Raw genomic sequence first — 25248 nt, forward strand, 5'->3', positions numbered from 1 at the left:
GAAGGCACACAACCCTAAAATGCTTGGGGTTTTGTGGTGGGATTTCTTTCCTTTGTCTATTTTTAAACTCCACATGTAGTAACAAATACGGTTAGACAACATCCTTATCTCTGCAGAAAAAATAAAAAAGCAGCCTATAGTAAGCAGAAATAATTTTCTGGAAGCATTTTCCCAGCTACAGTTGAACTGCCAACTTTAAACACGTTATTTTAGCATACAAGATGAATGTAGCTCAGGAAGAAGAATCACTCTTCCTAATCCTCCTCTCATGCACCCTCCTCCAGCCTGTTCTCAAGACATGAAGCATTGCTTAAAAAATGCCCACGGAACAGACTGAAAGAAGTTGCTGCCCCTCTATGTAGTTATTTATAATAGATAACTTAGAATCACTCTTAATTCCAGCTCATCATTTATGGTGTTGGCACAGTTGCTCCAGTGAATTCAGTCTCATTACTCACCTTTGGGTTGTACATTATCTTGCATTTTATACATCATCCTTCTTTGTCCAGTGGATCCCTCACAAACACTTACAGAACCAAGTGAAGATGAATAATGACCCAAGGACAAAGCTAAACCTGAAATACTATGATTTTATGGCCAGCTACAGAAAAGCAGGGACATGTTTTGAATACACAGACAAAGCTCTAAGTGAAGCAGCAATAAATCCATGAATGCCATGTTATGTAGTGACTTTCCACCAGGCTTCTGCACTATCCCAAGACATTAAACAACACTTGGAAAGTCAGCAGGACTTTGTTGTCAATGCTCACTTTGCTCACCTTTGCTGTCAATGGCCACACTCAGCTTGGAAACTTGATAAAAATGTCTTTGGGGAAAAAAAAACAAACAGGAATAGGATCATCCATTCAGCTGAAAGTCACACCAAGGTGGGGATGATGGGACAAGTGGGACAAGTTTTGGTTACCAGGATTATACTAATAAGTACAGAAGGATCTCATTAATGCAGCATGCACTCCACTGATCTATTACATTGGAGTGGTTTACCTAGTGGCAACTCCTGCAGAAAGAGGAATGGGCCAAGCTGGTACATTTTTTCAAAGAAAACTTCACCAACAACATCCTCTAAACCTGCTGGGAAGGGGAACTGCTGCTGAAACCCATAAGCACTTTGCCCCAGTAACTGAGATGTTTCACTGGGGAATCAAAGGCAAATTTCACAGCGTAACCATCTGGAAGAATTCTGCAACATGATCACCAGAACCATGAGTTCTACTCCAGGCTCACTGTATCTCAAAATAGACCTCCCCAGCTTCCACATCCCATTCTGTTACAGGGATCACATTACCAAGGGTCCTGCCCCAGCATCCTGGGTCACAGCACCTACTCTGGAACTGGCACTTCCTTGCTAAAATGTGACTGTGGCAGTGACAACACCTGTGTCCTCTCAGTCTCCTTAGACTGCAGTGATCACTCAGACACATCCTCTGGAACAGGAAGAGAACCAGGGTATCATGTAGGGGGGGAAAAATTTTAAAAAATCAATCATCATCACATACACCACTTGAACATTTGTCAGCTAAAACCGAGCCACAATATAAGAATTTAAAGGAATCTGGGCAAACACAAAAGAAGGAATAAACATCTGTCCAGTCATCATGGCTGTCAACCTCTACCATTGCCACAATATGAGCAAACACTACTGTGCTTCCCTGCTGCTCGATGCAGAGACCCATACCAGGTCACTTCCACAAGCACAGCAGCACATGGAGGAGAGGCCTTGAGGCATCCCTTGCACTGGCATCAAACAGGGAGCAAGAGCCAGATGCCAGCCCACCAGGAAAACCCTCGGTGAGAAGAAGAGCCTTACCTATGTACAGGGAGGAATCTTTCCGCCTCACGTGGTCATCGATGTAGGAAACTCCCAGGGGCTGGACAGGGGTAGCACCAATGCCCAGGAGGACCTGTGCCCCGATGAGCAGCAAGTACATCATGTTGGTGGCAGTCCTATTCCTGCAGATGAGGTCTGGGTCTGGTCCCTCATCGCTGCTGGACCCGTTGACAGCACACACATCCCTCCCTTCAGCTCCCCAGCGTATTTCCCCCGATTCGTACTCGTACTGGTGGGTCAGAAATTCGGGCAAGGCAGAAAGGAGGGCCCCCAAGGCCATGACTATCCCTCCACACCCTATCAAGCGTGGCCGGTGTCCTCGGGCTCCGAAGTAGCTCACGAAGAGGATGAGGGCCAGGTTGCCAATCTCAAAGCTGCTGGCAATGACGCCCACGTCGGCACTCTGCAGGTTGAATCGCCGCTCCAAGGTGGTTAAAACACTCACCTACAACAGAGAAATCCAGAGAAAATTACATCCCTGCCTTCCATTCTCCCCATACTGCAAAAGCATACATTTCCTTGACTTTTCCTGGAGCTGAAACCATACCCACCAAGGACATCCAAATCACAGTATAGCAGCTGACCTCCAAGCACGACCTGAACTGCTCCAATACAGCCACACCAGAAGGTCCTAATACCAAGTGACATTTCACAGCCTACCACCTGTCTGAGCACATGTCACTTCCGAATTCCTGTGCCCATCAGGGTGTATTTTGGATGCCTGCAGACCCCCATGATTCCATGATCTGTTAGTCTGTCTTTGTGCTCCCTTTTTATTTGAAGGCACAATCTTCAAGGTGCACAGTCCCACAGAACCAAGGCACAAAACACACTGAGCTTCACATCCTGCCAGGCACCCAACCTTTCCCTTGGAATGAACTGCAGTTAGGGAGCAGCAGAAAACCCTGCAGAGTCTTTGCTTGCACACCAGCACAAGGCCATCAAGCCACTCAGAGTGATGTGCACACAGGCAGTTTAGCTGGCATTGAATGCTTTTACTCAAGTATATAAATAAAATGCTGATCAAAGGGTTTAAACTGTTTGTGGATTAGTTAATGACTGGGATCGTCACAGAGTATTTTTGAGAAGACAGGCCAATTAAGGTTTACATAGAAGTTTTAAATCCACCATGAAGAAGGGATGATTTAACAAATTGTAAGTATTTAAGACTAAGAAGAGAGAAGCACATGAGTAGCGTTCAAATATTTAACATTACTGCAAAAAGGAATGACCTGTTCTTTGAATTCAAAATGAACAGGAAAGAAGTGACAAGATTAAACTGAAGCAGAGATGATTCAGGTTGGATCCAAGGTGGGGAGAAACCACATTTTACTGGTAAGGATTGTGAGGCACTGAAATGTGCTGCCTGGAAAGGCTGCAGAGGTCTTTAACAGAGCACAGACCAGCATCTGTCAGGAAAGACACAGGTATGACTGATCTTGCCATGGGGCAGGAAAATGAACAAGATCATCTCTTGAGAGCTCCTCCAATCTTGATTACATGGTGCAGTGAAACACAATGTGGATTTCCTGCAACAGTCACGGCACTGATCAAAGCATGAAGGATGAACCATTAAGTACCTCACTTGCTGTCAGCCTTGCTCAAGGGAGAAAACAGAGTATTTTCATGTCTATGGCAGTGTCCCTCTTCTACAGCAAAAAAGCAACAAAAGAAATCTTGAACGTGTCACTGAAATGCCAAAAACTTTTACCTTGAATAAAAAACTATCTAGTTTTCAGGCTGCAAAAGATTAAGGTATTTAAGGTTGTCCTAAAAGAGGCAGGTTTCTCTACTCCAAAAAAAAAAAGTGAAAAAGACCTCAGAGAAGAAGGTAGCCCCTGGATAGAATAAAAATAGCCTCCCACTGGAGGCACTGAAAATCTTTGCTGATAAACCTCATGAAGCAGGAGCCAGCCTGACCGACTTTAAAGAATTCTGACAGCAGTTCTTCTCCGGGGGCAGTTTGCCTCTGCTAGGGAACACCAGGGCACAGTTGGACAAAGACAGCCCCATCAGCAACAAAATGGAAAATGGAAACAACCTACTTCTGCTGCTTTGCATAAGCAAAAGCTCCCAAACCTGACTGTGGTAAGTGTGTAAGCCAGATCTCCAAAACTGGACTGTGTTAATGCTTTCTGAAAATCCAGCCTTCTTCTCTTACAGGCAGCTATCACTTTATACCACCACCAATGAAATCCTCCCCAGCTAAAGAGCAAAGAGCTGAGGAATGCAAGGAGCAAGAAACCTAAAAATCAAATCCTATGAATAAAGGCAGTGCCAAAGCCAGGTGTGTCAGAGGGAGAGGAGATCACCACTTTGCCTGCAGCTCCAGGTGCAGGTCCCTGCTGGGATGGAATAGCTCTGTGACTCAGGAGGGACAACAGTGTCCTCTGTGCAGGCACAGCACAGCCTGTCCCTGCTCCAGCAGCCTTGGCCAGCAGTGCTGCAGCTCAGCTCACACTCACAGGGACATTGCAGCTCCCAGCCCCCTGAGGGAGCTGAGCAGGTGAGCACAGACACTGCTAGAAAACATTGCTCTGGTGCTTCCAGAGCAAGGCACACCAAGGAGGGGAGATACAGACAGCATCCCACAGCCACAGGCACATCCACCAGGCACCCATGGGAGGGAGAATCTGGAATGGTTTGGATTGGAAAGCACCTTAAAGATCATCTATAGCTCCAAACCTTCCACCATGGGTAAGGATTTATGGTTTCATTACAAGGTGTGGTCTAATGGGGCTGTCACTGGGGGCCCGTGAACATCAATTTTGACAGGCTGAGGAATCTCTCCAAGATCAATATATAGCTCTGAGCATGCAAAGTTATGTCTGTGGTGCTCATTTCTGAGCTACACCTAGATGGAAACTCATGATTACTCATTACAGCTGTGCAAACTGAGGTGGAGAGCCAACTATTAATGAGTCAAGTACAGTCAACAAAATTAATTTCTGATGGAATAATTTAGACTGGAAGATTGAAAGCCAACAGAAGTGATTTCCCAAGGCCAACTGGTATTAACTAGCTTTGGAAGTCTCCCACATTTCGACCTGGCTGCCAAATTTTAGGCTTTTACCATACATATAGAGAAGTGGGTAGAAAGCAGGACATATGTGGGTGCCAGGTCTCAAAAGGGTCAGATTTTGAACAGCTGGATTTCAGACATAAAAACCCACACATTTCCAGGTGCAATTCACAGTGACAGAGACAGTCAACTGGTGACAAACCAGGGAACTAAAACCAGAGTCCCAATTCTCATTCCACTCTTATTTCAGCAGGACTTCAGCCATTCTTTTCCTTTTTACAAAAGCTGACCCATTAACAGTAGGGAAAAAGAGTCACACCATCCTGTAATACTTCCTTGCTTAACTATGGGGAAAACACTGAAACAAAAGCAGGAATAGGACTACAACACAAGGCAAATTCCAACCCTCTTGATAAAAGCTGGCAGTTCTCCTTATACCAGCTCTGCCTTTGCTAAGTGGGTTATGAGGAATGGAGGGTATGGTGAACGAACAAATTCATCACACCAGCCTTGAGCATCCAGAAGAAAACAGCATCCAAGTACAAAATGCTGAGACCAGCACACCAGCAGAGTAGCCTCCAAAACTGACAGTGACAGTGAGGGGTAAAAAAAATAAATCCCAAAATAAAAACAAGGCTGGGAAATAAACTGTCAACAAGCAGATTCTTAGCCAGAGAACAACGGGAACACAACTGCATTTTATCCAGGGTGGCTGCAGCCCAAACTCTTACTATGACATTGGCTGTGACCTTACAAAGACCAACTACAAAATCAGCATTAGCATGGCAGAAAAGTTACCTGCATTTATGCAAAATGTATCCCTGTCCATGAATAAAATCATTCTCCCACCCTCCATGCTCCACTTTTATGGGACTTCCTGCATATAATGTTTAACCTTTTAAGTTTGCAGTTTCTATGTGGGATGTTCCCAGTGCCCTTGTAACTGTGGGATAAAAACACTGTATTGCCCATTTTCCTTTCACAATCCTGTTCCCCAGAAGACGAACCATCACCACTCCCAGACACTAACGCTGTTTATCCAGAGTTACATAAAATGTTGTAAAAGACACCACAGGTCCCTGTAAAATACTGATGTCATGTGAAAAGGCTGTGAGGATTATGAAAAGGTCCCTGTGTGCTGATGCCAGGTTGATCACCCTAGAGCACAGCCATGTGGATGCTGTTTCAGAGCAGGGATGTGGGCCTTGGGATGGTGCAGCAGCACAGCAGCTTCAGATGGACAACCTCCTGCTAAAACACAGCAGGGAAACACCAGCAGCCCACAGTCCTGACTCCTGTCAACTTACACAGCTGTTCAGTGAGGGATGGGAAGAATTGACTAAGAGGGTATTTAGTTAAAGAAACCTTCTAACCCAAGATCAAAGCAGTTACCAGGAAGCAAAGACAGCACCCAGTAAAACCCATGCAGGCAAGATAGAGCAGACCATGCAGCCTGACCCCAAGAAGTCACTGGTGAAAAACACCCACAGGACCAGAGAGGTCCAGAGCAGGCACAAGGACAGAGGCAGGGTCATGGGTCATGCCAGCACTCAGGAAAATGGGAGCAGCACTGAAACCACAACTGCCTATGGCAATGTGCCTGCCTGCCACCCTTGTGTGCTCCATTTTCAACAGCAGCTCCACTGAGATGTAGCTCTTAGACATATCAGCTGTGTGGCTGTTGTTACTCCACAAGCTCATGCTCCTCCACACTGGGTCTATACCAGACCTGCCAACTGGACCACTGAAAGCTACACCAGTTTGGGCACCTGCACACCTTGCTCATGCAGAAAGCAGGCTGGGCATCTGGAAAACACCATGTAACCCAGTATCTACAGTAACCCAGCCTTCTGGCTTTCTGTGAACACACATACAATAACTAGAAATGATTAAAACTTATGGCATGCTTGCACTGTCTGCCCTTACTGAGCCACAGCAGGCTGCACACACATTTGGATCAGACAACTGACATCAGACAGGTCTGGGCTGAACGGGCCTCCTAACACCACCCTAAAACACTCTGCAATGATTGAAAAAGGAAAATGTCTCTCACAACGCACACAGTGATAAATGACCCACATCAAAAAAAAGAAATCAATCACCACCTTAAAATTTTCCAGCCAAAGCAATTTGTACTGCAACTTTTGTAACTAAATCCATGGAAGCTTATGCCATGCCATTCTGGACTTATTTCAATAATACAAGCTCACATTCATCATTCCTCTCTGTTCCAAATCTACAGACCTCGGCCTTTCTGAACCAAGGTAAATTTGTTTTCTCTGTAGGCTGTTTATTTTATATTAGTGCTCAGCAAAAATACAATCCACAGACCTGCTTCACCCTATTGCCCCACTTGATCACTAAGAAATGAACTGGAGGCAGGGAGCACCATGATGGAGTCAGAGACACAGTATATTGAAAATGAATATCATATTGTTCATATCTCCAATGATCAAGTCATATTCACCCACAGAGTCTACAGTTAAGTTCATTGTATTAATAACACTGGGTTATATATAGAAAACACACTGACTTTATGCCTGAAGGGCCTTTTCAAAAGGCTTTTTTTTAATGTAAAATACATTTTCTCAGTTATGTGTTAAGAGATTGGACTTGAAGAGACATGTCTGCAGTGCTACAGGGTGTAAAATAATTGCCTGGCAACTACATTCCCAAAGGAAAACAAACTCAAACCATCTCCCACAGTCTCCATTACAAGCTGGGAAACACAGGGCTCCTTGAAGAGCCAAAGGGACCATGCCAGAAGTGCCACTCCTTCCAGGTGCCTCCACCCACTTCTTCAGGTGTCACCTCATCCTCTCTTCCAGCAGCTGTGCAGGACATGGCAAATGTGATCCCATGGCTGGGAGACCCTTACCAGCTCTCTTCCTGTGGAGCTGGTCCCAGGGGCTCAGTCACCCTCCTTCCCACAGCCACCAGGCTCAGGCTTCAAGCCCAAGGGAATGATGCTGATCCTCTGCTCTGACATCTTCCTGCTCCACAGTTCCAGTGCTGAGATGGATCACTTGTGGTTGAGCCAAACTTTTAAAAAGGCAGCCATTTGGCATTTTGCCCACTCCTTCCCCATTGGCTGGGTAAAGGGCAACAACCTTATTACCCTTTGCCCAAACCCAGGCAACAGTTCTTCTTGCTACCCCACTGAAGTAGTGAGGGCATCAGGACCTCCTGTCTCAGGCTGTTGATCACTTCTCTGAACACCTTTCCTGCTCCATCAAGTCAGTCGAAACTCAAAATTCATTTTCAGTGTAGATGCCAACAGCTGTGCTGGCTTTGGGCACACGAACATAAGGGAAAGCAAAAAAAGGTGGCAGTATGAACACACCCAGGCTGGCTCTGCTCAAGGTCTGGAAATCATCTCTGCACAGAAATTTGCATTCACGTGACAGGGATAATAGATGCCACAGCTGAACCCCTGCTGAAAGTAGGGTGTTATTAGCTTGGCTCTTGCTGCATGTGCCTGTGCTGTTTCTAGGCCAGCACTCGAAAAATCTGCAAGTTACTGTACTGGTGCCATGAGGAGTTTGCAGCTTGGATCTGTGCCTCACTGGTGTGAAAAATTCATTTTATATTCTAGTGACCAGCTCTGAGGTTAATGACAGTCCAAATCAAGCACACGTTCAAGGTCAGGATTTTCAGGGCCTTAGAAGAGAGGGTTTTGCACCATGCAGCAAGAGAAACAGCACATCACACTCCTAGCTGAGGCAAGGCACACATTTTTGTCAACCTTTTCTCTCTGGCATCAAGCAGAAAACTTTCCTGCCATCTCTTGTGCATCTCCTCACCACATTTCAGCAGCCACAGCATCCTGTGCCTCTTGGCCAACAAGGCACAAAACAAGGGTACCTGGGCACCTTTGGCAGGGTTTCACAGCTGTGCCACAAACAGTGATGCTCCAGGCTGCTGCACACTGCAAACAGAGCAAAGAGTACTCAGCATCCATGGAAGATATCCTGCTTGATCAGAAGCTGATACATCAGTGCAAAGCTTCAGTTTGTTCCAAAATAGCTCAAACCAGAAGAAAGCCACGTGCCTCTGAAAGGTAAACGTGCTTTTTCCACTGGTGAAACTGAGATCCATGTTGGCCAACTATGGTGCATAAAAACCTAACCTCTAACTCATTGCAGCAAACAGCAATGCAGGCAGGGCTTTGAATACCTTCCTCATCTGCTTCCTACAGATCCTGCATGGACACAATGGGCTGACCCCCTTTCCCAGCTCCCTGAGGAAGGGGGGGCACAGTGCCCCATTTACAGCAGTGTCAACCAAAATATCACTGGGGTGTTACCTGCAGCTACCCCCTCACTCTTCCTTCATCATGGAAAGTCAGCCTGAGTCACCAACAGCTCAAAGCAGAGCCAGGTACAGAGCCAGGCCACACAGAACTGCCTAAGCAGAACTTGAAAGGATTTTTCTGTTGCTCTGAAACATATGCACACTGTAGCCAAAATCCTGCTTTTTAACCTTTTAAACTCTCAACCTACAGTGATAATATAATCACAACCACAGACCTTGTGTCCACACAAGCTTTCTGCCTCCAAGTCTGCTGTTCAATACTGACCTCACTGTGTGACAGCAGGTGGTATTTTAGTCCCTGACAAGGTATCTACATAAAAATACCCAGTGCCAGAATCCATTTTTAGCACAAACTTTCCTTGAGTAGCACACTTACAACGAAGCCAGTAGATATGTGAATCCTTACTTATTTTTAAATGTTATGTCATTTTCACTGGCAGCCAAATAACACATCATAAACATGCAAAGAAGAACAAACCTCAGCCCTGAAGCTTCATTTCTTCATGCTTTAAAAACTGTAGCACAGAACAGTGCTGCCGGCACATTTCAGACCTGGGGGATGAAGAATTCCATGTGGGATAAGGGGCTGGTGAGCAGGGGCAGCCAATCTCTCTGTCAAAGTAAACAGCCAAGGGAAAGCTGCTGGAACATCTTTGACACATCCAGAGATACCTCTCTTTCTTTTTCCCTTGTGGCCAGCAAGTAGGTGTACAAAGCCAGATGAAGAGGAATTCAAAGTGTATAATTTAAATGTAGGCTCCTGCAGCACTCCTGGACACATACAGAACTGGCAGCAAGATCCATACATGGGTCTGGAGCTCTGCAAACTGGGCACCACCATGCTGGGTTCCAGCTGAGAAGAGGAGATGAAATTCATGTTGCTGGAAGACTCTTAACAGGAAAAAACCCCCTTCTATATGCTATCACATGGACTATGTACTACCACTGGAGAGGCACAATCCCAAGCTGTCACACTGCAGCAGCCTCCCTTCTCCACCTCCACAACTGAATGCTGGTTTGCTTGTTCATCTAATAAAACACTTCCTAACACAACACTTCCATGCCTGCAGAGAAGGCTTTCTACTACAAACAGGGCACTTACCACACAGAAACCACAATGCAAGCCTGGCAAGGAAACCTGCCCTGCAAAGGGCTTCACGTTATCTGAATTTATATCCAGGGCTGAACTCAGGGCTAAGGGCTGCACCCGAGTCATGGACTGTGCAGATGAGGAAGCAAGCCTGTGGAGCTGGCTGCTGATGCATTCCCAGCTGCCAGGCATGAACCAGGGCAGAAGTGACACGGGCAGGACACTCTGAGACAATGTTAATAAAAGCTTTGAAGGAAGCTGAACTCAGTTTTCACGGTTGGAGGACAACACTGATTATATAAAGGCTATATACTGGGAGAGGAGCTTTTCTGACAAGTCCTACTACTTTTCTCCTCTTCTGCTCTGGCTCTGCTGATCTCTCCTGCTCTATTCCCTATCCAGCAGAAAGGATGCCTGGCTGCAGCAAATGGGAACTCGGCTTAGGGAGAAGTTTGAGGCTTTTCACATCAACCAGTGCATCAAGTGCTTTAATTCAGTAAGCCTTGGGAAATAGGAAGCCCTTTAAAAGGGAAACAATAAAATGGCCACATTGTACTGCACAGCACTTTGTAACTCTTAAAAGAAATCCTGAATGACTGCAAACTTCTGCAGGTGGAATTGGGGTCTCTCTGGCACCTAACCAGCAACACCCCTAGCTTGCCCTGGAGCCACATGTGCTGCTTGCTTATCCCCACCTCACACCCTGCAGCCCACACAAGCACTGTCCGTGTCATCCTGCTTATTTGCTAAGTAACACCCTCCTACAAAGCTGTTCACAAACTCACTTCTCCTTTCACGTTGTCTCTGTGCAGCGCCAAGGGTACAAACAGGAGCCATGTGCTGGCTGCTGAAAAACTTTCCACTAAAAGGAGAGGCAGGTTGGGGGTGAGCAAGGAGGGCCATGGTGAAAGCAGGCAAGTCATGGCTTGAAGGTGATCTTAAATCTATTTACTGCAGAATCACCAGACCCTGAAAAACTTTAATGAGCACACGCAAGGAAAACAGAAGCTCCCACCTCTTCTATTTACCTATCAGAGTCTGACATGAGCAAAAGCACAACAGGACAGGAGTTCCTATACAGGATCACTGCTCCTAGAGCCACAACAAATTCTGGGAGGAATCCATCTTTCAGGCACTAGAGAGTGGGAATGGTTTTGCATTCAGCATTCAGCATAAAGCCAGAGACATCCACTAAGGAATGGTTGCTGCAGCCAACATGAGTGCTCTCCTCTCCTTGAATTTTCCCAGTCTGGTTTCTCTCAACCTCCACAGCCATTTCAAATCCCATGTTTTCATCTCCTTCCAGTTCTTCACTCATCCTTTTCAGACAGCTTCTACATGAAGTTAATTCTCTGTCTACTGAGCTTCTCCCTGATTCCTGCCTCCCCAAAGTACTAATTACAATACAGTTTATTAGCCAGGCACATAACATTTAGACTCTAATTTTGCCCTGCTTTAAAGGAAGCTAGACACCACTGAGACAGTCCACTGCAGTCAGTAACAGGGAAGGATATTTTTCAAAAGCATTTTAGTGGCTTTGGAACAAGAGTCCCATTTTCAAAGAGACACTTGGAGTAAGTCACTTCTGTCAATGACAGTACAGCTCAGAAAACATCCTTGAAAATAACACCCTCAGGCTCTTTTAAAATCCATCACTTATCAAAGAGTGAGTAAAGCAGACCCAAGTAGTCTTTTCCAGTGAAGCCTTGACCAGCAAAAGGCTAAATGTTTCAGCCTTGACATTTCAGGCAGGTGTGAAGGAAATAGGGATAACACTCAGCAATAAGGCTGCATCATCACAGGTAGGATAGCACACAATTACCACCCCATTAATTAATTTAGTTCAGCCTGTTATGATAACTGCTAGAGACGTGGTTCAGGGCCCACGCCTGGGGGCCTCTTTCATCCCAGTTAGCATCACTGGAGCAGCTCAGTGCCCATCATCCTACACCACAAGATGACCATGGAACCTGACAAGAACACAGCCAGCACGTTTGCTGATTGAGAGAGAAAGCCCAAAGAAGGCTTTGATGCCCATGACAAAGCCAGGAAAGGAGCCCAAGCACACCTGGTCTGCACCTTCACCAAGACATACAAACAGCAGTTGTTCCTCAGCCAACAACCCCATGGGCTAAGCTGTCCTCTCCCAAGCCTGCCACATGTCACATTGTCCAAATGCGAATAAATCCAATTTCTCTGGGCACAAATATTAGTCTTGACTGATGAAGGGAGTCAGTTTGGATATGACAGGTCTGGACAGCCTGCTGCAAAATAAGAGCTTGGCTTGAAAACATTACCCACATGTGGCAGGAATGTTCCTCTGTTCCTGCCAAGATGCCACCACCAACAGAATCTACCTGGCCAGTATTGGTTCAGAGGAATCAAGTTCTGTTCCTCCATCATTTAATCTCTCATTTGCTTGAGCAGTGGGGGCGAGGAGGAGGTCAGGGAAATACACAGTGACAGGACTCGTGGAAACACTCATGAACCTAATATTTTGTGACACTGTCTGGATACCAAAAGTTCTGAATACAATCAGGATGCTGAGAATCAAATTGAAAGTGTCTGAATCCATGCACTATGCACTACAGGGGGCAAATAAAGAAGAAAGAAAATGCCATTTTAGTTTCATTTGCACTTCCAGTGTAGCAAAGTTCTGTGCACCTCTTAAAGATCCCATTCCTTGAAGCCTCAGTGTGATGTCTAACAGAAATCTGTAAAGATTTGATCAACAGTAACTTGACTGTTGGAGTAACCACACACACTCTATTCACCACGCTTTGCCACAAGCTATTTGCAGAACATTTTTGTCTATTATGGCCAACTACTCCCCCAAACTGCAAAGGCAACTCAGAGCAAGTTGGTTTGAACATGGAGATACAGAAATATTGAACTGGAAACATTGTAGGAGAGCCTGGGAAGAAATTTCCATGCATGAGACCATACACCCTTACACCAAATCCCAGAAAGCACTCTGCATCCAGATTTACCTCCCAGTAACCAGTTACCTCCTGCTAACCAGCTGCTCACTGGATACCTGACACAGACACCAAAGATGCAGTCTATTAATGTGGGAATATCTGGAAAACTCAGAAAACAACAAGGAACCCTGGGCACTGCTCAGGGATAGACTTCAAAAGTTTGCAGTCTGAAAACACACAGAACTGATTCTAGAAGCTGCATCCAGTATTTCCCAAGAGTCATTATATACAGCTACAGTAATTCATTAGGGATCATACAACTACAGGAGTCCATTAGGGATCTATTTAAATAAGAAGGCAAAATAAAAATTCTGGCATAAAGCTTGTCCAGCATTGAATTAAACTGAGTAATACAAATCAATAAATGCCATCTTAAATAAGGGAGGCTACACATAAGGCCCAAATGCTTCCACAAGAAACAGCAAGAAGAAATTTGAAACTTCTGCCTTCCTGCTAAGAAAGAGCAAGAAGTGAGATTAAGTGCAACACAGTAGCCTTGATGCATCCTAATCCATGGAAAAGACTGAACTTCTCTACAGGGCCAGCATCTGGGAAAGTTTGTGCAGTTGTGCCAAATGACACAAATGACACAAACCCCACAAAACTGTGCCTCTAGCACATGGCTTGCTAGTGTGGCTTAACTTCAATAGTCATCAAATAACTCCCAAGCTGATTTTGGAATCCATTCATTCACACAGTGATTTGTCAATGCAGAAGCAGCCTCAATTACACAAATTAACTCTTGGAAGTGAACAGTTTATCTAGCTCCATGGAATACTTGAATACTTTCAGCATTTGCTCTCAAGTTCTCTGAAGCTGGTAGGTTTGAATCCCAGAGGCTGGGGGAAAGTTTTTCAGTAACCTTAGCAGCTCCCTTGAGTTAAAATTTTTTTAGTAGTATTAAATATCAGACTATAGAAACAGTCTACAAATAACAGACTATAGAAAGAGAACTAACAAAACCCAAACCCCAACCCAGACTAGCATCTAGGTTAAATTGTGACCCAAGAGCTCAAGCAGCCATGTGGCTCTGGTATCACATTTTGGTATCAAAAATAGAAACTTGTGGCCCAAGCACTCCTGTTTGGAGCAAAGCTGGAGAGCACAAGGCAAGGCAGGTTCCTGCAGGAACACAGCTGAGCTCAGTGGGCATTCCTTGCACTGAGCACCTCGGATGAGACCATCCACAGGATCACCCAAACAGCCATCACAAACAAGCACCCTTAGACAAGGCATCCCTTCAGCTGAAGCTCCTGTCCCTCAGCCAGCAGCTGCACTGACTTCAGACATAAGGACCTGCATTATAACTAGCCATAGGCAGCAGGAAACAAAGTGTGCATCTCATGCGGAGGCTGAAAGGCCCATTGTAATTAACCACTCTCAGCCCTGTATGCTGGACAAGACAAAAACAAAACCCACAGTTTTCCTGTGCTAGTAAGCCCTAAAAACACTGCCCACAATTTCTCATAAAGGGCCTGTATGTCCAGCACTTTCTCCATCACAAGCTGGAGCATTTGTAGTAGGCTATGGGAAGGTTAACTCCCACAAAAATCACATTTTACAGACAATGCCTGCAGGACAGAAAGAACCCCACCCTGTTTTAGTCAGACACGCTTCTCCTTGGGCTGAGCCTTGCTGCCCAGTGGGACACCACAAAAACCAGAGGCTGATCACCAAGTGCAGACAGGATCCAAGCATAGGGAAACCATTTACCCAAGGGCAGCCAACATTTCTGCAAAGAGCACGCCAGTGCTCAAACATGATTAATGGGTACTTTAGCTCATGGTGAGGGTGGTGCTCTCCCAGCACAGCACAGTGAGGATCTGACAGAGACATACTCCCAGAGAGCCTGGGGGAAAAAAAGAGCTTGAAGGGGGGGACTATGCTGTTTTGATTTTTGGCTTTGTTTTAAACATCAAAATCTATTTTAATTGGCAATGAAAATTCATTTTCCCAGGTCAAGCCTGTTTTATCTCTTACAGTAATTGCTTTATCTCAACCCACATGCTTTTTCACCTATTTTTCTGCCCCCACTGCATTGATGAGGGAGTGAGAGAGAAGCTGGGTGGAGATCTGGCTGCAGACCAAGGTTAACACACCACAACATCTCACCAACCAAGGTGGACACCCTTTAACAAGAAAAGAGTTAAAGCTTGAAGAATAACTTGGAGAAAATAGTTTTCCTAAATCACAACAATTACAGCTCTTCCTGCAGCTCAGTGAGATGATGAGAAGCAAGCTGTAGGACTGAAAAACTGAAAGTCTTAAGTTCTTCCTCTTTAAAAATCAAACCTTAGTTATAAACTGCTATTTTTCTATTGTTTCCAAATCAACTGGGTAAGAAAAGATCCATCCCCAGTTTGGCACCTCAGTGCATCAACACTCAGACCATGTCAGGATGAGAAGTGAGCATGTTTCCAGCAGATGAAACTCATTAGCAGGGCACAAGAAGCAGCAAGACACCACGGGGGCATTCCCCTTTCATGTTTTTCAAAATAATTTTCTTTCAGTCAGTATTTTAGCTTCTCTCTTGGAAAGTTCTAAATGCTTGCACTCTCCTCTCTTGGCATTTCTCAGTGTAGACAGGCACATGTGCACATACACCTCTGGTATTTTTCAGAGGTACAGGGACCTGCTACTGTCCCAAGCAAGGCACATGCCAGTCCTCCTGCATCTCCCTTCAGAGATTCCTTTCAAGCCAAAGCATGAGGTTTAGTCCACATTCCAGCACCAAAAACACTCCCAATCAAATCTCTGCTCTCCTGCTGATGATGTGCCAAACTATGTTTGTTTTTTCAGAAATAAAAAACAAGAACTCCAGAAAAATCTTTCTGCAGCCCTTCCTAGTAAAGTTCCACCAGAGAAAACAAATACCATTCATTGTTTAACAGGACAGGTTGCAGAACTATTAAATTATGATGTTTTCTCACTCCCTGTTATTCCTTAGGAAAATTAAAGGGATGGAACACATCTGAACCTACAGAAAACTCAGAACTCTGTCCTGCTATGGCAAACAGGCCCACCACTGCTATCTCTGGCCATGCTGTGTCTGAACACTGGTGCCCCTGCCAGCTGAGAGCATGAAAAGCTCCATCTAATACACACACCAAGAAGACTCAAGGAAAAATACTTTTCACCTTAAACATCACTTCATAGAGTAATTCCTCTGTTTTCGGAATGCAGAGAGCACCATTACCTGCCACCCTCCACTGCAAAGCAATTCCACAATGTTTCATGCAGTTCTGCAGGTATTAAATGCTAGGTATCATCCTAAAATACACACATGCAACATGCATTTCAAGGCTGTTTCTTCTATATTGACCCAAACCCAATCCTGATTTCAATTCAGCCAAAAGTCTTTCAGTGGGGGACAAAAAAAAAAAAAAAAAAATTACAAATATACCACTATTTATCTTTGAAAATAAAAAGTGAAACATTTCTGAAAGGTTTCTGTATTCTTCCACACCACGCATCTCAACAGCTGAGCTTTCTTTCCCTTTCCTTATGGCAGAGTTTGTAGTTGCCCTTAAAAAAAACCAACTAAAGAAAATGCTAGATTCAGGTGCAAACATCAAAGCACAAAAAAACAAACCTGCCATAGCTGTTTCAGAAACTGGGTGAGTCATGAAGACCTCAATACAACTGAATTATCCACGTTCTGTCAAAAACTTCACTGTCATTTGATGGATCACCATAAAACTAAATTTTAAGTCTTTTTTCACTTTCAGTAAACTAAGTAATTATGAATTATACAGTGAAAAGCATGGTAACTGTTTCAAAAGGACACTTAAATATTAAAAATAAGCCTGTTCCAGAAATCCTTGCCCAGGAAACAGATGTAGCATGGCATAACAACTCCTGTGCTCCCACACCGGCCCTTGCAGCCACAGCTAAGAACCACTGTGCCTGCAAACATGCAGAAATCATCCAAGTGATAGCTGCAGACACCAAGATGGTGTGGAAAAAATACAGGGAAATCAGCTGGCTCTTGGTGAGGTTTCAAAAGGCTACTATGAAGGGAGAGGCAACAGAGGACAAAAACAGAAATCAAAGCAAATTCCTTTTCTTCTTGAAAATAACAACGATGATAAACATTCAAGGAAACCAGAAATAAATATTTTGCTTTTGCAATGCAGTCATCTAAAATAGCTGTGTTCAGGCACTGCTGCAACAGCAGCTCAGTGAAAGATCTCCAATACAGTGGGCACTGTGCAATAGCAGGAGGGGGCTGCTCCACCTCAGCAAGGAATACTCAGATGGTAAAATGCTGAAGCACATCAAATCAAGACTAAAGTTGGGAGAAAAAAAAAACCCAAAACTTGCTAATGGAGATTTTAGAAAATCTGATTTTAGTTCTGAAGTGTTTTGTAGTTTGCTGAGTGAGGAGAGGCAGATCCAGACCTGTGCTCTAAGTCTTTACCTGTGTATGATTACAACTGCATACCTGCTTAGCATCAGGGAAAAGGGAACATTGCTTTTCTCCATCCTTTCAAACAGACACAGCCTGGATGCAGGGTTCACTTCTCTGAACATTACAGAATGCTTCCCATAACAGGGCAGAACCCTCCCAGCAGGGATGGAGGGAGTGGCAGACACTCCAGGAGCTTCCTCAACAGCCTGCAATCACTATTGATCCTATTGACAACCTGTGGAGCAGGGCAGTGTGAAATCTCTACTCCGTGGAAGAGACACCACTATTAGCTCTGCACTAACTATCTGCAAGGAGACAGAGTCTAGTGGCTGTTCCAAGGTGACCTGGAGACAAGACTCATGGGGTTCCAGTCCTGGTTTTGCTGCAGAGCTATAATGAAGCCTTGTAAATCAAAATCAGTGGCCCATTTTTCTGTGCAATAGGAAAAATTAAGTCTTCCAAACTTCACTGAAGCACTTAAAGGAGTTCCTACACAAAGTACTACCACGTTTATTTAAACTTCTGTGGATAATGCTTAAAATACAACACCTGTAGTTTCATCTGGTGTTGATCAGGAGACAAAGCTACACTAATTCATCCAAGGTGCAACCTCACCCACTAAATAGTTTGCCACTGTTTGATCTTCCTGTGAAGGAATAGCAGGAGACCAAGGAGTCTACAAGTAAGGATTATAATACACAGAGGACAAATTCTTCTTGATGAATTGCAGAATAACCCTTCAGAAGCAATACATTTACACTGCTGTAGCAGGACAGAAGTTGGCTTTTGGTCCTTTATAATACCCTGAAAGTAAGGGAAAAGAAAGCCTGTGCAAACCTGATAAACACTCCTTTTTGGGAAACAGGGAGTATCTGCTCTGCCTTGCAGAGAAGGGGAGGGATCACAGTTCCACTGAGCTCTCTCTGGGCCAGGGGCTGCAGGATCACTAGAGTCACACTGCATGGAGCCCCTGGGCAGGGATGGAGCCCTTCAGAGCAGGACATCCTCTGCCCCAGCCCAAGATCCCTTTAAACCTCAGCAGCAGGAATACTGCAGGCCATTAATCCACACAGAGCCAGTCACACAGGCACCCTGCAAGAGCTAGAGTGATTCTGGAAGCAAAGGCTGGCCAGAAAAAATGAGACATTGGTTTTATGATGGACCATAACATTTCTAACTGTTCTTTCTTTCAGGGCTTACAAACATCACTTGGCCCTTACAGAGTAATGGAAGAACTGCCAAACTTTCTGCTAGAAAGTAATAAAAACACTAAAATCAATGAGTCCACATTTAGACATCAAGTGCATTTTGCCTTGAAATGCATTTAATGAAGAAGACACCAGACTGTTAGTTGCAAATTGCACATAATATATAAGCATTCTACCTCTATACCATTTCATCTATTGGTAGCAGATAAAAAAAAAAAGCACCTTTCTCCTAGTCAACACATATATGTCAGCTACAAGTTTCCTTGGTACTCAAAAATCCACACTTAGATTGGAATTTGTTTCTGTAACTTAAATAAAGTTTTTATGTTAATGTGTCCATGCCACACTCTCCACGCATACCCTGCAGGAGTCTGAAAGCATCAGAACCCAGAGCTGTATCTGGTTTCTGCTCCACCCTGCAGCCAGAGACCCCCAAAAATATCAAAAGGCGTCTTCAAACAGAAACATGTATGAATGTAGTCAAAAGAGGTAGTTTTGAATAACTTTCTGTGCAACTCAGCTGCAGAACAGACAATATTCTCTAATGGGAAAGGCACACCAGAAACAACTTTCCAGAAATAACACTGCCAGCAAAGATACAGTAAGCAATAACCAGCCAATGCTTGGCAATATTCATCCCCACTAAAACGTTTATTTTCACTCCATGGGTTTCTTCCCCTTTAACTACCCTAGTGACAAATAAATTATGAACATTACAGCTAATTTATTACTCAGCACTACTGAGGATGGAGACAAAAAAAAAAAGAGAGCAGTATTTGCAAGCTGATTCTTATTCTAGGAAAACAAATACTTCATTAAAACAATAATAAATTAAAAAGGGAAAACTGCTCTTGCAGTTAAGTCTGCCCATGCCTAAGCTATTCAGGCTTTGCTGTTGCCAACCAATCAAATTCTTTATCAATAGCTTCAGAAACAGAATCAAGTTCTTAATCCCTGCCTCAGTTTCCCCACCTGTGGCACTTCTCCCACCCTGTCCATTCAGACTGCAAATACACAGAGGCAAATTCTGTTGTGCAGCACCAAGGACAAGAGAAAGCTCTGAAGTACTGCAGTACTCCAAAAACTGACTTTAATGACATCCTCCATGGAGATGTTGCCAGATTTCAAGGAGGGTTTGCTCAGGTCTGTACCACAGAATTCAGTATTGTATTTGTTATATTCAACATGGGAAAGGAAGCGGCTGCACAGCAAAACAACTCAAAGAATCCAAGAGCCAAATTCTGCTGTTAACCCCTCAATTCCCAGCTGTTCATCACACAGGGCCCCTATTTCTGTTTGTTCCACCAGGAACCCTTTGGTGATTAACTTCTGTATTTATCTTTGATACTTATCTTTTTCCTGAAGATGGAATTTCAAGATTTGCATTGATATCTCAAACCCCAGCAGCAATAAAACAGCACAGAAGGAGACAGTCTCAGAGACCACATACACACACTCTCTCACCTGGAGTCACACTGCACTACTTTTACTGCAGGCACTCAGTTAAGAGAGTTTTTGCAGGCTGCAGTCAAACACTGCTGCATGGGCTTAGCTCTCCCTAGGAAGTTAAGCCCGGCTCAAAAGTTTTCATTCAGCAAAACAAGAAACAATTTGGCATTTCATTCCCACGCAAACACCAATGCACCCTCCTTGGGAGGGACCAATTATTTTCCTTTCCATCCCATGCTCAGGCCAGTCATCCTCTATCACTTGATAAAACACATGAATAGCTGCATTCAGAGCTGTAGCAAACAGAGACAGCTCAGTAAAGCTCTGTAAAAACAGCTCCCCAGAGCACACCACAGAACTGGTTCCCAACGTGCTTCCCATATGCATGCCCTTTATCTAAAGAAGCCCGTGACTTTGGCAGATGTTGGATGCTTGCAACTAGGTCAGTTTGAATCAGAGTCGAGGCTAAAGGCTAGGGACAGAAATTAAACTGTGCTCCTGCTCCACAAACTGACTGTCAAACTGAGGTCTCCTTGCCTTCTGCTCAAGCAGTGATTTCACCACTGGCTAGGCAGAAGATGTGACTGGCAGGGTGATGAAATGCCTCAGCAATGAACCATCAGGAACACTTGGAACGCTATTACAGCAAAAATATTCCAAAATATAGCGCACGTAGGAATTCACGGGGAGGGAGGTAGACAGGCAGGAAAGTGTTGCCAAGGTATGTGAATCAGCCTTATCGAAATCCTCATCGCTGCACGGCTGGCATGACTGATCACACTGCTGCATCCACCCGAAAGGCACAGGGCTCCAGCTGGAGAAGGGAGCTCCAGCCCTTCCCTCCTGCTGCCATCTGCACCAGTCACCCTCTAATCCACTGCCCAGCGCTGCAGGAGAGCCACTGCAGGTGGCAATCAGCTGGGCTCTTGAAAGTTGAGTAAAAAAATCCTAACTTCTGCAGCAGGAATGCCTGCAGACTACAAGCAGCATTTTTCCCACTGCCACTGCAGTTGATGGGAAATCCAAGTTCCCAAAAGCACGCAGGAGTAATTAGATGAAGCCAAATAAATGTGTACACAAAACCTTACACGAATATGCAAATAATAGGGTGTATTCAGCAGCCCCAGAAATTAAAGCAGCAGCGCAGGCTTGTATTTGCATAAACTATGCAGGATATGGCACCAAGTAATTCTGGAACATGTGCATTTTGCAAACAGCAAGCATAATAATAGACAAACATTTTGGAACGTAACATTGATCAAATACTCCCTAAAACTTCACATGAAGAACCTCAGAGACATCACACTATTTAAACACAGACATCTACTGCTGGTATCCTGGGGTATTTTCACTGCTGAGTTCTGTGGGAAAATAATTGGACTTTATATAGATTTTTATCAGCATTTATTATTTATAAAGCCCTGTTGGAAAGCACAATGTTTCATGAACAAATAAAAGTGAATGATCCTTGCTTAAAAACCACATAATGAATGAATGAATGTATACTTTGTACATATATACAAGCGGTTGCTGCCAGTCTATTGCACAGAGAACATGGAAAACGGGAGGTTTTTTACATCTCTAAAAAGAAGTAACAGTAGCCACTTGTAAATGTACTGACATGAGAGCCAAGCCCAAACCAAACTGAGCTTTTCAATCACTCCTGAGAAGCCAAGCCCCTGGCTTGTTTTCTTAACAAGCTGAGTTTCTGCCCTCATGGTCTCTCTGTGCCGAACAAGACAAAATCTGAGGAAACCAACTTGTCACCGTATAAGGCAAAAAAAGGTTTCTCTTCCTGAGTTACAAATAAGTAGGGAAAGTCACACATGTGGCCAAGGAAAGCAGAAGTACAAATACAGAACTCCCTCACTGCTGACAGGCTAAAATTAGTAGTTTATTCAACTGCCCAGAACTACACACTGTGCCTGTCCTATGCAGCATCTCCCTGCTTGTCTGTCTTTCTGTTTGCTCTCCACTTCATCTCGCCTGCTAATTTGTCCCTCAGGGAGCAGCCCAGCAGCCACCACCGAGCCCCACTCACCCCAGGGGCCTGAGCAAATGAATATCCACTTGCAGGTACACCTGGGCAACTCTGCAGTGCCTCCACGGATTCCACCCCACGGCAGCACCTGAGAACAGCACCTGGCCCCACGGGACACTCGGTCTGCAAAAACGATTAAACTCTCCATGCTTTTCAGCAAGCAACTTTGCTGCTCCTGCTCTCACTCCCCTGCAGCACCTGTAAGCACCGTGCTGGGCAGATTGGCTTTAAGCACAGATTCACCCTGCAATGACAATTCCACATTTGCATCTATTCATTGTATGAACAGCTTCATAGTATTTGCAATGACGGCGGATAAATTACACAGGGAACAGAGGAACACTTGCCCACTGCAGCTGGGCCACTGCTTATGCATGCTAAGGATTGTTTTGAGTTTAGTTTGCTTTTTTTCTTTTCCCCCACTGCCCAGTTGTTACTGGCTTTGGATCCCTCTGGCCACGGAGCACAGTGACACGGTGCTCAGGACACAGAGCTGGAAAAAGGCAGAGAGTAGAGACAGCAGCACCTCAGCCGAGTTCACCCCTTGGAGGAGGGAGGGCTCTGGGAATCGCAGTGCTCATTTCCAGAGGATGGGGCTGGGGTGTGTGAAACACTCCAAAGGAGCAGCAACGCTGCTTCAGTACAAAGCACGCCCCAGGAGTTGGGGAAAACAGGATCAGGAATGCTAAACTGGCGAGGAGTCAGCAATGCAAAGGAGTTGGAGGAAAATGCCACACTAGGGACTAATGCTGCTGATCCTACGTTCAAACACCCCAGCGAAGTGTGCTGATACACAGTCCTCTAGCAGACCCACACATGTCTGATACACTCCTCCATCAAACTCATACCTTCCTGGTACACCCCTCCAGCAGACCCACATATTCCTGGTACACCCCTCCAGCAGATCCATGCATTCCTGGGACACCCCTCCAGCAGATCCATACATTCCTGGGACACTCCTCCAGCAGATCCATACATTCCTGGCACACCGGTGCCCACTGGGTGACATCACCCGTGGGCTCTTCCTTGCCTATTACTTTGAGGAAGGATTATCCTACACTCATTCACACTGACAGCTCATTTTGCAAGTAGCTCATCGGAAACAATCTATTTACTTACTAAGGTGTTACTCACATAAAACAGGCATGTTCCTGTCAGGCTCCTACAAATTAAGTTATATCTACATATACTTACCTAGGGTACAGAACTGCTGAATTTATCTCATCAGATGTGATGCAGTTCCCTTTGGAATTACAACTATGTTTCAAACTAAACTTATATTTTATTATATGGAGATGAATTCTAATTTCAATTTCATATTAACTGGGAATATTAACCACGGTTAGTTTAGTCACATATCTTGAAAAATTATAGATCACGTTCAGTACAAATTTGCATAAGTAGTTTGAGCATGTGAGAGAAGCAATGCTAAATACTGAATACAAGTACCAAATGCAGAGTTCTTACATTTACTGTGGAATATATTATGTGTATGGCCTCAAAAAGCCTCAGAGATTACGAATACATTTCTTTTCCATGGAAACTATAATTCTCAAATCCAGCAAGCTATTTGAGAAATTTAAATCAACTATACACTTACATCTGCTGGAAGCAGAACGTTTCCACAGGCTGTACACTTCAAGGCACAAGCACAGCCGTATGGACATCTTCCCAACTCTTCTACTACACTTCTGCCTCTGACACCAACATCTCACTAGGCAGATTTAGTGCTAAAGTCCTATTTGGATTGTTCTGTACCCGACACCGGGACTTTCGGGGCTGCTGCGCTTTTGCACAGCTGCATCACTTAAGAGGATGAGGAAAAGCGATAACGCGGGAGGCACGAAATAAACGCCCCACTAGGTTCTGCCGGTATTTACCCAGTGTGAGTGCAAAGGCTGTGCTGGAGCCGAGCGCCCGGCCGGCCGGGGAGCCGCGCTGGTGCCAGCCCGCGCCGGGCACGGCCGCGCTCCGGGCGCTCGGGAGTCCCGCGGAGCGCCCGCACAACTTGGGCGGCAGCGGGTGGGTGACCCCTCGGCACTGCTGAGTCATTTCAGCCGCCGAACGCCGGGCTGCCCTGACCCCCCCCCGGGCTGGGGGGCTGCCCGCAGAGCAGAAACTTCCCCTGCGCTCCGCCGCGCACCGCCGCCCGCGGCTCAGCCCCGCCGGCGCGGGGGCTGCGGGCCGGCCGCACTCACCAGGTAGGCGCCCACCGTGCCCTGGGCCAGCATCAGCGCGCACTCGGACACCAGGAAGAGCTGGATGCTGGAGAAGCAGGAGACCTTCCTGCGCCGCCTGCGCTGCCGCGGCGCTCCGGCCCCCGGGAGCTCGCTGCCGCCGCCGCCGCCCGCCGAGCCCCGCTTCCCCGGCATCCTCCCGGGCACCGCCGCTCCGCCGCCGCGGGATGGCGGGCCCGCGGTGCTCCGCGCCTTCCTCCTCCTCCTCCTCCTCCTCCTCCTCCTCTTTCTCGGGGTGCCAATCACAGCGGCAGCCCGCGGCTGCCTCTCCGCCCGCGGGCTGCTGCCATGGCCAGCTCGCCGCCGCCTCCGCCGCCGCCTCCTCGCTTCTCCCCTCCCCTCGCCCGGCCGCGCTCCCTCTCTCCGCCGGCTCCGCGCAGGCCGAATCCGCGTCCCCGCCGGCGAGGGGCGGGGAACGGCGGGGCTGGGGCTGGGGCCGGGGCTGGCGGAGGCTCCGCGGCGGCGGCGGGCGGGGCAGCCCTGTCCCTGTCCCCGTCCCGGGCTGTGGGCACGGCGGGGGGAGCGGCCACAGCGCCCGCCCCGACCCCGCTGCCCCCCGGCTGCGGCCGCGCCCCCACGGCCGAGGGAGCGGGATGCGCCGGCGGGGAGCGGGGATGCTCTGCCGGAGAGCTGGGATGCTCTGCCG

General features: G+C 46.0%; 1 protein-coding gene across 1 annotated transcript in view; it reads right to left on the minus strand.

Moving 5' to 3' along the window:
• The window catches only part of SLCO3A1 (solute carrier organic anion transporter family member 3A1), a 129431-nt gene extending 104465 nt beyond the window's left edge, over positions 1 to 24966 (minus strand). The window contains exons 1-2 of the mRNA XM_079317622.1: positions 24564 to 24966; positions 1829 to 2294 (exon numbers count right to left, since the gene is read on the minus strand). Of these exons, the coding sequence (XP_079173748.1) occupies positions 1829 to 2294; positions 24564 to 24737 (640 nt within the window). The 5' untranslated portion in view covers positions 24738 to 24966. The remainder of the gene's footprint in view (positions 1 to 1828; positions 2295 to 24563) is intronic.
• Between the last annotated feature and the right edge of the window lie 282 nt (positions 24967 to 25248).

The sequence above is a fragment of the Erithacus rubecula genome (genome assembly GCF_903797595.1).
Source record: "Erithacus rubecula genome assembly, chromosome: 14".
Lineage (NCBI taxonomy): Eukaryota > Metazoa > Chordata > Aves > Passeriformes > Muscicapidae > Erithacus > Erithacus rubecula.